Source organism: Anguilla rostrata, chromosome 10 (genome assembly GCF_018555375.3).
Source record: "Anguilla rostrata isolate EN2019 chromosome 10, ASM1855537v3, whole genome shotgun sequence".
Classification (NCBI taxonomy): domain Eukaryota; kingdom Metazoa; phylum Chordata; class Actinopteri; order Anguilliformes; family Anguillidae; genus Anguilla; species Anguilla rostrata.
In genome coordinates, this window is record NC_057942.1 from 33,355,749 (window position 1) to 33,368,982 (window position 13,234).

The 13,234-nt window shown below is 41.7% G+C and overlaps 1 protein-coding gene across 1 annotated transcript in view; it reads left to right on the forward strand.

The window, feature by feature from the left end:
- The first annotated feature begins 273 nt into the window (after nucleotides 1–273).
- The window catches only part of adamts3 (ADAM metallopeptidase with thrombospondin type 1 motif, 3), an 87,293-nt gene continuing 74,332 nt past the window's right edge, over nucleotides 274–13,234 (forward strand). Inside the window, exons 1-3 of the mRNA XM_064296615.1 lie at nucleotides 274–679; nucleotides 1,327–1,348; nucleotides 2,262–2,680. Coding sequence (XP_064152685.1) covers nucleotides 614–679; nucleotides 1,327–1,348; nucleotides 2,262–2,680 — 507 coding nt within the window. The 5' untranslated portion in view covers nucleotides 274–613. The remainder of the gene's footprint in view (nucleotides 680–1,326; nucleotides 1,349–2,261; nucleotides 2,681–13,234) is intronic.

The following is a 13,234-nucleotide window of genomic DNA, read 5'->3' on the forward strand; positions in this document are numbered from 1 at the left end:
TAGCCTATACAATAAATGAACATTTGAATTTCCATTTACAATATAGAGGTCAGCACTTCAAGCAGTTTTAACAAAACACTCGAAAACAAACTTTTTTTAACCATTCGTATTTTGTCAGCGGCCTGTCCTTCACATTAGTTCACTTCGAGGGAAAGTGCTACCATGTGTTTCTTTCAAACTTTTTCTTTTTTCTTTTTTTTTTACCATGTGTTCGATGAAAAAGGGGAGACAGTGACGTCACATCAGGGCTGGTCTGTAGTTTATTAGCCAGAGCGAAGTGCCAGGTTGCAGGAGCTCAGACACCGCTCTGTTCTGAACACAGAGCTCACTCACACTAACAGTCTTCTTAGGGATTTTTATTTATTTTTTTTACTAACAACTTTTCATAGTCAGTAACAAACAAGAAATAGTGATCAAGTTCTGAAACCCTGTGTAAACTTCACTTTGATTTTGTATTATTATCTAAAACGTGTTGCAAATTGTACTGAAGCGTACAACTTTTGAACAAGTGGATAAAGTTTTTTTTCGCTGCGCAGGAGTGGAAAATATACTCTGTAGGTCTGAATTTAAATCATTTTTCTGCGTTAGGTAGCTAAAGTGAAATCGACTCGTGATGGTTCTCCTGTCACTATGCGTAGCTATAGCTGGAATTATTCTGAGTCTGACTTCAGCTGACAAGGTAAGTGACCTCTTCCCTTTGCTTTGCTCATAGAATATGAAGTTAGCAAACTAGTCAGCGTAAGCACAAGGCGGTTATAAAGTTGTGAACTCTGAAGTGCATCTTGACCAGTATTCCACAGCAACCGATGACACGAAGTGTCAATTTCGACAGTATTATCTGCCCCACAACTGTTTGTGTAAACCGAGTAGCGGTAAATTTTGAAAATCCCATGTAACGCCGGTGTGTTATACACTTTGTATCTGACACTGGCGGTAGAAAATTGCGTTTTTCTCAGAATTCTGTACATATTTGTGCGCACTTCAGCTATAAAGTGCTGCAGTCCATCAACTACAGAAAACGTTGACCTGTATCTTAGCCGTCAATGGGAGAGACGTTTGAGTATTCACTTTGAATATTCCTTTTGGTTTTATTTTAGAATATATATAATTTCGATGAATTGCTGTTCCTGGATGTGATGTTTTACTCGAAACATGTGAAAGCGAAAGTTGAACTTTTGCCAGCTCAGATAATCTAGGGGGACTCCTGAGTAAAACTGGACACTGAGTTACCGTCAGTTGAGTGAACATTTTGGACAGTGTGCATGCGTCTTACTTTTATTCGCTTTTGTCTAATTGATTGAAAATACGTTTGGGTTTTCCTTTCAGGCTGGCGATGTAGAAAAAGAAGGTAAGCATCTATTTGCATGAATATTCTCAAATGATGGCTCAAATAATGGTACACACTACAAAGCCTGCACAGGCTTTTTAAATAAGTGTATGTCTAGGACCAAGTACCTGTGTACTTATGTCTGCGTGTGGTATGCACTCTCCCACGAATAGTATAGCAATTAAGCATCTATAAGACAAAATGGTACTTTTCAAGTTAGACCACAGAACAAGCAAAACCAATATGTTAAAATCTGCAGAAACCAGAACTAACCTACATGGTGCTGAGATTGAAAACTCTCATGAAATGTGGCTTCTAGACTAAGAAAATGCATGCAAAAGTGCATTTTATGGAACTATAATGCCCTACATAGTTTTACTTCCTAAAAATTAGTTTTTCTAAATACATAATATGTTTGTCTGTATTACTGCAACAGTTACATCTGTCTTCTAGTTCTTGTGGGGGTTGGACCACCTAAAGTAAATGACAAGGTCCAAAATGTATGGCTTTGATTATTTATTTACTTTATTTTTTCCCCTCCTCTTCAGATGCTTACCTGTTTACAAACCATCATTCTTGTGTCTAGAAGGCAGGCCAAATTTAGATGGGAAATTGCTTTGAAATGAAAGGGGACCGTTCGAGGGTTTTAAACTTCCCTTCACTTCTAACCTGACCACAAATGAGCGACTGAATGAGGATCTTAGTATAAATCAAACAGTGTTCCCTGTTCAGATTCATTGCAGTCTGGCAGCTTGATACCCCTTTTCTGTCCCTGCAGATTTTCTCTGGCATTGCTCAAGGAAGTGGTAGATCCTTGATTTGATGGGGGTCTATTCCCAGAGTTAATTACCTTGTTTTTAATGGCCCTTTTCAGCTAAGGGCCCGAAGGAGTCGGTTTTAATATCTTGGATTCTCTTGCACTCCACTCCTCCAGAGTTTCTCAAGAACAGGCTGCGAGAGTACGGTCTGATCACGCCCATCAGCACCGACGCGGAGGGGCACTTCCTGTCGCACCTCCTCTCGGCCAATCACAAGCAGCGGGTCAAGAGGGACGTGCGGCAGGGGCCGGGGAGCGCGAGCGAGGAGAGACTGTTTTTCAACGTCACGGCCTTCGGGAGGGAGTTTCACCTGAGGCTGCAGCCCAACCGCAGGCTCATCGCCCCCGGCGCCATGGTGGAGTGGCACGACGAGCTGGAGGGGGCCGGGAACGACGGAAACGCCACGGGGAACGGCACCCGGTCCGGCGCGGAGAGGGTACTGAAGAGGGAGCTGCTCCAGACCGACTGCACTTTCATCGGAGATATCACCGACGTCCCTGGGGCTTCTGTGGCAATTAACAACTGTGATGGGCTGGTAGGTGCTTGATTTTTCTCTTTCTCCTTCTCTCTCTCTCTCTCTTTCTCTCTCTCTTCCCCTTTCTCTGTGCCCCCCAGTCTGTTCATTTGAATCTGAATTTTCTGTTCATTTTGGATAGATTATAGTTTTAGCCCCCTGTCTCAAAGTTTACACGTTACTCAGATTTATTCTGTATTTTCTGTTAACTGATATTCAGACCATTAACATTTATAGGTGATTTTGAATGCAGAACTAAATGGTGTTATAGCATGTTGTATGCAATGTAAAGTTATGTTGTATTATGCTGTATGTAATGTAGCATCCCCTTTTAATTGGATTTATTACTTATTTACTTACTGCTCATTTAGTTTGAAAAACATGTAAATCTGAACTAAAAAATACAGTGGGATATACATTATGTTATCCATGTAGTGGGACAGAACCCAGGATCCTCTGGTCCACAGTCCGCCTGCTTCCAAAATTCCAGTGAGTTTTTTTTTTGTTACCACAGCAGCAGTGCACAGAATTCTGGGAGTAAATGAACCAGTGCCTGTTTTACGTAAGCTATACAGCATGTAGCATGGGTGCACTCACTGACCGGAGAGGTGGCATAGCTCCCACTGAGGCAGATTGGTAACGTGCAGTTGCATGATGAGCAGCTAGGGGGCAGCAATGCAATGATAACTCATAGAAACGGGGCCACTTTAAGCCCCTTGCCCTGGCTGGATGGAGCAATTATGTATTGCCCCTGTTAGTCTCAGTTGTAGTTGGTTAATGACACAGCCCAAACTCAAACTTGTGATGTGAAGACTACAGGGATCAGCCTATGACTGAGCCACTGGTGAGCCGCAGTTGAATGATTGAAAAGGTGGCTGGGGAGTAGATAAGTGATTTCAGCTCTGGAGAATTGGAGCCTTGGGTCAGCCTCTCTGTGGCGAGAATTTAACAGTCAGTCATTATGACTAGCCATCATCTATCCTGAAGAGGGCTTCAATTCACTTATGAGCTACAGGTCCTGGAAGTCCTCACACGCCGAGAACCTCCAGGGGTTTTTATATACAGTGCAGTTCAAGTATTTGGACAGTAACACATTATTTTGTTGCATTGCCTCTGTACTCCAGCACATTGGATTTGAAATTAAAGGAATATGCAGTTAAAGTGCACAGACTGTCATCTATAATTTGAGTGTATTTCTATCCATATCGGATGATCGATGTTGGAATTGCAGCCTTTTTTATACATAGTCCCCTCGGATTTTATGAGATCTAAAGTAATTGGGTATTTGGCTGCTCAGTTCGGCTGCTTGGCTAGTAATATGTCATTGCATCATTGGTTCATGCACAAGATAGCTAAAAAAAGGTCAAGAGTTGATTCTAAGTGTGGCATTGCGTTTATGCTGCATGCTTCTTCATATTTCAATTTTAGCATACACTCTGTACTCTGCCATTTGATTACTTATTCAGTAGCTGTGTTAGGTGGAGCAGAAGCATACTGGCCAGATACAGCACATTGCAATAATATTCATAACCGTATAATAATATTTGAAATTCAAAATTTTCTGTTTGTCTTTCAAGTCTTCACTTCATACAGGTCCTTTGCTGTTTGTGGTGACAGTCTAAGGCCCCATCTCCCCACACTGTTTCTGGTCTCTGTGGGAGCATGCCTGGATTTCCCTTTGATCTGGCCTTTATTTGTGGTGATACGTAACCTTGAATTTAACCGCCAGGGAGGCCTCAGCTTAACCCGGGGTCAGCTTTGTTTGCATATCTACTGCCCCCATTCTGTGCTTCCTGGGGTGTTTTTCCCACCGTGGGCCAAACAGTAATTTCCCCCAAGCTGAAACTCCCAATGGGGGGGGTGAGGGGATGCCATAGCCCTTGATTCAGGACGAGCGAGGAAGCATTCACGTGGTGAGAAGCTACCGTCCACTGCTCTTCCGATATTTTGTGTTATAAGAAGTGAAACTAAACTTGTTTTGTTATCTTGTGGATTAAAAAAAAAACCGGTGGAGGTTTCCCCTGACCTTTGCATGACCCCTTAAGGTTTGAACTGAGCCGCACGTCTAATCAGGTTATGAAGAAACAACACGTATTCTTCTCTGTGCTAGAAAGGAATGGAATGCGCGGGCTTCCCAGTGTAGTGAATTGTGAGCGGTTGCACTGAGAGAAAGGTTGGGTCACACAGAGCAGGAGGCATTCATATGAGGGCGGCTGAACATTAACAGGGTGGCTGCATTGTTGCTGGGGTTTTGGGAGACCTCTCCGTGCCATTGTCCCATTTCTGTGGGTGGCTTCCGCAGTTTGTACCCACGCAGCTGGTGATAAGTGTTCTCTTTCTGACTTCTAATGTGATGGTGACCCTTGTCATTGTGATTGGATCTGCCCCGTTTGGAAGAAGCTGTGCTACGGCAGGAAGTTTTAGATCTGGCTAGTTGCCGTGAAACGAATTCAAGCTGAGGGGCCCAAGGACAATCAGTTAGGGTCCCTTTGATTTTTCACTGATGTGATGAAGGAATGTGATCTGATTTTGTGGAAAAAAAAAAAAGTTCTGTGAAGTTTTATTCTGCATAGTGGGTCATAACGGGTGCACCTGGGGTCTGCATAGGGAAATGAACACGCATGAAAATGATGTCTAGTTAGGGTTGTTCAATAGTTGTTTTCTCAGTTTAATGTGTAACGGTACTAAACTGTACACGTCCCGGTTCCAAACCTCAGTCATGCTGTGCCAGTCAGGTTGTTTCCCTTTGGGGGGTTGTAGAGATAATTAAAATGGTCGTGGTTCCTGGGGACCCTCAGCTTCTGGGTACAGTAATGACCCACGTTAACGGCTGTGGTTTGCTGAATGTGCCTTTTTAAATGTTTCCCATCAGTGACTAATTTCCTTATTAAGTACATTGCATTGCCTCTAAGGGTTCAGGCCAGCTCAGCTACTATTAAAGCAAGTGTTTATTTGACATTATTTTAAAGGTCACAATTTTTAAAATATATTGCTTGAAATGTGGAAAAACATCCTACTTCCGAGGGATCAAACAGGTTTTCTTCCGTGGTAATCACCTTTGATCTAAAGCAGTGCTTCTAGTCTCTAGGTGTGTGCTTTACGGTTGTTAATTATAGTCATTTTGAGACGGGAGATTCTTTACGACAGCCTCTTCAGTAGTGCCTCAGAAGCCAATATTTGCTTCCTTCAGAGAAAAGGTATGTATCCAGCTGTAAGTAGGAGCACACTGCAGTTTGGACCACTTGTGACATGGATGTTTGATTCCTCAGGAAATTATTAAGAGCTTCTAATAAATAAAAGCTATGATTTGAAGCTTTATTGTGCTACTGTGATGTATGCATAGTATGTGTTACGTACCATTGCCTTTGAGACAGACATCTGTGTTTGTAGTTAGTGGACCGTGTTTAAGTCAAGTTGTTTAGGGCAAGATTGACCTGGGCAGTATCACTATGATACCAGCACTGAAAAGTCAGTTTGTGTTCAGTGCTGTGTTTCCTTAGGAGGTTAAAGGAGGTCTAAAATTAACCCCAAACGGAGGTCACTTCAGAAATGGGCAATGCGCTAAATGCTAAACTGCTCTAAATCCGACTGTTTCATGTTAAACTCTCCAGTTAAGAACATGAGAATAAATGCTACCGAAGAGCATATTATGTCTAACTATGGAAGATATGGGAGTAAACAAGGAGCTTTGCAAGAGCTTAGCAAATCTCATCTGAACTAAGATTTTTGTGGCATCTTGTTGGTTCTAAGCTTCTGGATGAGCTTAATTCCTGCTGTGTTAGGTCACCCACTGTCAATAAGTCACCCGGCTAGTAGTGTCTTTGGATTAATAAGGGTAATTATCGCTGGAGTTAGTTTACTTCGTCTTATGCTGCCAGTGACAGCTTCATTTTCTGCTTCAGTGTTTTTGGGACTCAGTCAGAAAGGTCTTTGAACACGAGTTTCCCCCTTCACTCATGCCTCGAATTCCAGTCAAGCTGAACAAAGAGTATAGTGTTGAAATCAGCTTTGCTTCTGAATCTTAAATATGAGTTTGTGACATTTATGGTGTCTGCAGCCCAAAGATGAATTTATGCATGCAGTTTCCAACAGTCAAAAGAACTAATTACTGTCTTTGAGTTTCAAGCACACCTGTTCTCTTTGTGACCAGTGGGGTATTTACTAGTAATCAAAATAAACTAGACATATGCTGTAGTACAATTTTCTTCTATTTGTGGTGCATTTTTACACCACTAAAGTAGCTACATAACAAACCCATAACAAACCAAAAACAATATAAACAATGACGAGAATGCAAGCAAGGGCCTTGAAATTTCGCATGTGTATACTGTATTGAGAGTAAACAAACTTCTCCGCTTCGACTGTTAGCATTGCCATGTGTGTTGCTGTAGTAATGTATTGGCTTTTTCCTTAGAGGCTTGGGCCCACATTTTCTGCTTCCTGTTGATGACATCACAGACACTAGTCTCCGCCCACCCATGTAACAGGCCTCAATCACAACACACAAAGGTCTTACGGGACTTTAATTAAATAAAGCTCTTTATTACAACGTTCCATGTGGATTTAAAATTTCAAAGGGTTGAGAGCTGGTCCAAAAGCTTTGTGATTGCACATTAAATGTGGGAGCTTTTTTCATGCAGTTAAAGTGAGCTCCAGTTTTGCTTTGAATGTCTACCACTGAGAAAACAAATATCCATGTTTATCTTTAATGTCTTTCTGGATAAACGCTAAATTGTCTTAGCCTGTTATCTCCGTCATATATTATTCTCAAATTTCATGCCTGTCCAAAGGGTGATATCAAGTGAAAAGATTGAGCTTTTATGTTATATGCACCTTATCCATGATAGGTTTTTTGTTTTTTTGACATGACCAAAAACCTGCAAAAGCATTTTGATGACATTACAGCAGAAATTCTGAGAAATTGTGGAATCTTGGCTACATATAGAAGTTGGCACTGTTTATTTATATTTTTATGTATTTTTGTATTATATTTCCAACAATTAATGCATGCCACATTTGTGCATGCCAGAAATTATACAGCAGAGACATTTTTTAAGTAAGCAGTAATTTTTATGACTGGATAGTGTATATACTCTGGTAGGCCGAGTGGCGTAGTTTGCTTTGGAAACTTGTTGTCTTAACGTTTAACTGTAGAAGATGTACTTTGAATTTCCATGGTCTGAGGACAAACTAAAGAGTGTGAACTATGCAAGGAATTTTACACAAAGCGAGACTACTGTAATAAAATGCCAAACGCTGTCACTTGAGGAAATGGGTTCCACATACTTGTGTGAATGTCTACCAAATTTTGGCAGAACTAATTGTTTTTTTGTGTCATCAGTGACAGAAACCTGGATACAATCTGCTCCTTTTGGCTGGCTATGGAATAAACAGGGCCTCTGTTCCATAATACAATAACTGACCCGCACGAAGACACGTCTGATTGAAGTTTACCAGCTCCACTAATCACCAGTATTTATTTAAGTTGAAAGGTGAAATTCATATAAGTACTTATTGACACACAGGTTTTACCCTGCTAGGGGCTTTCATCTTCCAAAGAATTGGCAGCCTCCTAAGAATTGTCATGTGTAATGACGATATTTAGCTACCAGCATTTAGCGGCAACATGACGAATGAGTGCCTGCTCAAAGGACTGTTTCCTTGGCAATAAACATCTGTTCCCATTAATGCGCAATATAAATAAGTTATCAAAAGTTTTTATCACTCAATCTGCTTTCCCCCATGCACCCTAATTGGAACTGAATGACTCAGCCTAAGACTGAAGAGCTGGCTTTCCGAAGTCCCCAATGGGGCACGCCTGCTGTGGCGGAGCATTTGGACAAGTGACAAAGCAGGTGAACGAAACACGTGGATGATCTTTTTTCCTTTGTGCATTTTCAAACCGGGACCTGTCTGTTTGTCGATGATGTTTGTGGTTTGCAGCCTCGGTTGCTCTTCAACGTCCACTCGTCCTCCCCCGTCACGCACAAAGACGTGATTTAGACGTGCACAGCTGACATGTCGGGAGCTTTTTGCAGGTCCTTTAAATGTTCCTTTTGATTTGGAGAAAAGTGTGCCCGGTTCCTTTCCCCACTGACCCGTAGTAGGCACAAGAGTTGTATTCACTAATAGTTATTGATGTTCCTTGTTGATTCAGCGAAGGACTTGCCGTTGCAGAAGTTTGACCCCAGAGCTGTTTTGGTATATGGTTTGAGGTACGGGAGGGGAACTGCAGAAGGAATTGCAGAGGCAAGCTGTTTCTTAAGGTTCTCTTCAGGAGAAGTGCTTCTTTTTTTCACATATTAGTCCTCTTGTGTGCATTTAAATCATAGCCTCTAAGCTAGTTCAGCCAACTTTTTTCTTGCTTTTTGATTAACTGATGCTTTGTAGGAGTTATCCTTGCCACCTTTCAAAGCAGCGTTCAGACGTTAATGTCCCTTTGAGGCCGGAGAGAGAGGTGGGATTTATTCGGGTGTGAATGCTGTGTTTTCGTACTTCAAACGGTTCGCGACAGTGGCGGGAAGGCCGAGTCACCTTCGCTCCCGCCGACTGGCTGTGCATCCCTCAGGGCGTACGGTGCCAGGGTCTGAAAGACTTGCGCGAGTTTCTTCAATAAGAAAAAGCCCTCTCTGTATTGACGGACATGCCTGAGTGGCATGTAGTGGTGCGCTGGTGTGGAGACACGTGTGTTTCCATGTGCTCGGGGGGTGTTTTTTTCTTCAGCCACCAATGTGTGACGTCTGTGATAACATCTTACTCAAACAAATCAGGGTCTCATTTTATAAAATAAATAAACAACAGAAAAACTCCAAAAGCAGAGTTTACGGAGAGGGGAGGGGGTTCTTTATTGTGTTAATTCTAAGTACGCCTGTGAAATATTTTTGCAAGGACTTGTTTATTATTATTTTCCTTCCTAGAAATACAGAGATTCTACTTTTCCTCGCCGAGATGGAGGACTGTCGTTTTTTTTCTTTCCTTTTTTTTCAAATCGAAAAAGAAATTAGCCGGTGTAATTTTTCCTTAGAGTTCCTTTTAAAGGGGGACGAAAATGGCGGGTAATGATGACGAAGGTTCGCACACATTTCTAAACCAAACACACCTTTAAACAACACGGAGGGTGAAAGGTGCCAGTGTCTCGGCTGAATCCGCGCCTTTTGCTACGTAGCGGCGGTACCTCTTTAAATAAGGCACGTTCATACCGGCTCCTTAAGAAGTTTAGACTGGAGGGCTGTCTTAGAAAACTGGACCCCTTCAGCTGAATCCCATATGTTTGTCTTGGCAGTATGGCGGTGTCTGCTTGGCCGGCTCTGATGCCGGGATATTAAACTGATGGAACACAGGACTCCTCAACCTTTTCCGAAGGGGGTTCTATTTAGGTAACGGCAGGCCGGGGCGCAGCGAAGCCACCTGCGATTGTCTGCTCCGCGAAGCGCGCGCGGGGTGGCCGGGGAGTCGCCGCTGACAACGCCGTCGGTATCGCCACGGCGATGAGGCCACACTTCCACGTGTTATTCCGCTTTCAGAAATGGAGGCGAAATAAATGGGCCTTCATGGAATCAAAGGCATTTTAATGGCTCGCCCCCTGTATGTTCCCATAGATCACAATTTATTTAGTCATACATTTTTTGGGGACGGTAAAGTTTAATGTTGCTACAATTTAAAAGGGTCTTAATGATGAGACCTGTAAGCCTTATACGAATGTTGGATTTGAGAAGTGATTTCATATCGCATTTACATTTAGGCTAATGCTCTTGACTGGAGTGACTTACAAAAATGCAAACAAAAATAATGAACTAATAGTTAAGCGGTTTACTAGTTAAATAGTAAATAGTTTTAAGGTAATGGTAATAAATCATAGTGTGCATATTAGAGCAGGGGTCTCAAACTCCAGTCCTGGATGGCTGAAATCTTGGCTGTTTTTTGTGATTTCCGTTCAATCGGCAGAAACTTTAGGCTTTGGGAACAAGGTGTGTGGACTCTCTAACCAACCCATGACTTAATTAAGCTCTTAAGTGCATGAACACATCAGAAACCAGCAGACACAGTGGCCCTCCAGGATTTGAGTTTGAGATGCCTGTTGCAGAGAATACAGTGTGGTTCTCATAGATGCTAAAGTCTTTGGAGGTACAACAGAAGCGTGTGCAATATGGATTTACTGTAGTGTCATTGCCCTCAAGTGCAACGTCTCATCCTGATTCGTAAGCACATTGCCCTTCCTTTGTGAACGAATTGTGTTTAACTCATATTGGGAATGCCATCAATCAGGGACTTTAAATGTGCCTTGCATGACCTGGCGGTGTATGCTTTTAGGAACTCTCAAGCTGAAATGTGGGAATGCCATCATTGACTTAGTAGTGTTCCCTCTCCACTAACTCATTGTATTTTGAGACCACTTTGTAGCTGGATTCATTCAGAAAATTGGCCGACCTTGTAATATTGTCAGGCTGTCAAGCCAGTAAGGATGAAGGGCCACTGTTTTGCTGCTTTTCTTTCTGTAGCTCCCCAGCTTGAGAGCACAGTCAACAGTCTTTCATCCATTGAAATTCACCATGCTTTCTGGTCTAAGTTGATGCATGCGGTAGAATGCCCAGTGTTAATTCAACGCTAACAGAGTACATATGGTCCAGTGGGGTTAGTTTAACACTGAACTATGTAGATGCAATAGCTGTACTGGGACAAAGATCATGCCCAATGTGGTTGCAAAATGTGTCTTTAAAAAGTGGCGAAAAGTTTACCCTCCTTATTCTCTTTTCACCTGCTCATCCTTTAAATGGCTTGTTTATCAAGCATGAACTGCACAGCCTGTCTGGCCAGTTTATTGATATTGTCCTTGGTCCACAGTCACTCCCATTCGCACCCAATCACAACAAGTATTAAACATTTGACTAACAAATGAATGCAACAAATAGAGTCCGGTCAGTAAATTTTGGTCATCACAATCTCTTGCTTAATTATAACCGTAAGGTTGAAGAGGCACGTGTTGATTGAATCCAGGCCGATAGGGTGTCTGCCAAAACAACGATTTGCGTTTGCATAGCTCTCACAACTTGCCTGATTAGGCTCGTGTGTTAGGCACTTATTGCTTATAATACATAGATTCGTTAAATGCTTTACGTTGGCCTAATATGGAAACTGTGTGCATTTCTGTTCACAATTTTCTTCACCTTCTTGCACCTTTTTTTTCACCACATATTTATTTTACTGTGGCTCATTGGCCTGTCGATGAGCTGTGGATGTGTGCAAACTGATTGTCATGGCTCTCGGCCTACAGTCATTCCTCCAGAGCCAGTGTAGTCACAAAAACACAGCTTCAACATACATTTTCACAGCCAAGCCACCCCCCAGTGTGCCAAATGTATTGCTCATTGATTTTTCACACATGCTTAACTCTTGCAGCACTTATTCTCTCATTTGATGCATGTTTAAGTGACTTTATTTCGACAGCACTGTATAAATGTAGTCTGGCTCTCTTCACTCTTTGGTCATGCGCAATATGCAGTTAGCAGAGCAGAGGTTTCGCGTAATTATGAACAGCATTCATTGGACTGATATGTTTCTCAGTCACTGTTTGTAGACTGTTGTCTCTATTCAGCTTTAAATCCTTATTGGTCCTAAGACCAATTTGTATTGTATGTTCAAATTTGTGTAGCGCTATAGAGCTGTTGCCTTTACAAAAGTATAACGCATGCACTGAATGTAAGCAGACTTTCTACTTGAATCGTTACTTACGTGACATAAACTACATCCAATGTAATAGAGGTGTAATTATGCTTTTACAAACTCTTTCCCTTGCTCTGCAAATGGGAGTCGAATGCTGAAATACTCATCTGAAGAATCTCTTTCTCTTTGGCCATTAAATAAATACAGTTTTACTGCCGCGTTATTTCAAATGAATCATCCTGAACAACATATTGTTCCTCTTAGTTCTGCTTTAGACTTGGCTAGGTCACTCTTGGAAAGAAATTCCTTATCTCAGTGGGACTTCCTGATAAATTTAAGGTAAAATAAATAAATAAATGATTAAATAAATAAATAAATAAATAAATAAATAAATAAATAAATAAATAAATAAATAAATAAATAAAAGTGCTACATACGCGTGCACATGCACACATGCAAAAAGGGTCTAAGGTTCACCTCGGAGTACAAAATTCTCTTACCTCTTGCGTGGTCTTTGAAAACAATCATTTTGGTCTGTGTTACCATTTGTGGTTCTGTTTAAAATGCAAATTTCTGGTGTACGCTTGCATTCACACAGTGCAGTCACAACAGTATCTGTGTTTACCGTGATCTCATTGAAACATATTGTAGGAAGTCTTGCCAGGTATACTTCAGAGACTGATACTGTTCAAAGCATACCAAGCTCGCAAACTACATCCAACCGCTTGTCTCAGTGCTACATATATATTTTTCATTGTTCTTTATCTGAACTTTTGATAGCGGCATGCTGCTGGATGTGAGATACTGAGCGTAAATCACTGTTACGAAAGACCGGAATATTTAACAGAGATATATAGTACATCTGGAAGCTCCAGGCTTAGTACACTACTCTTGCCCAATGTCAAACATACCAGG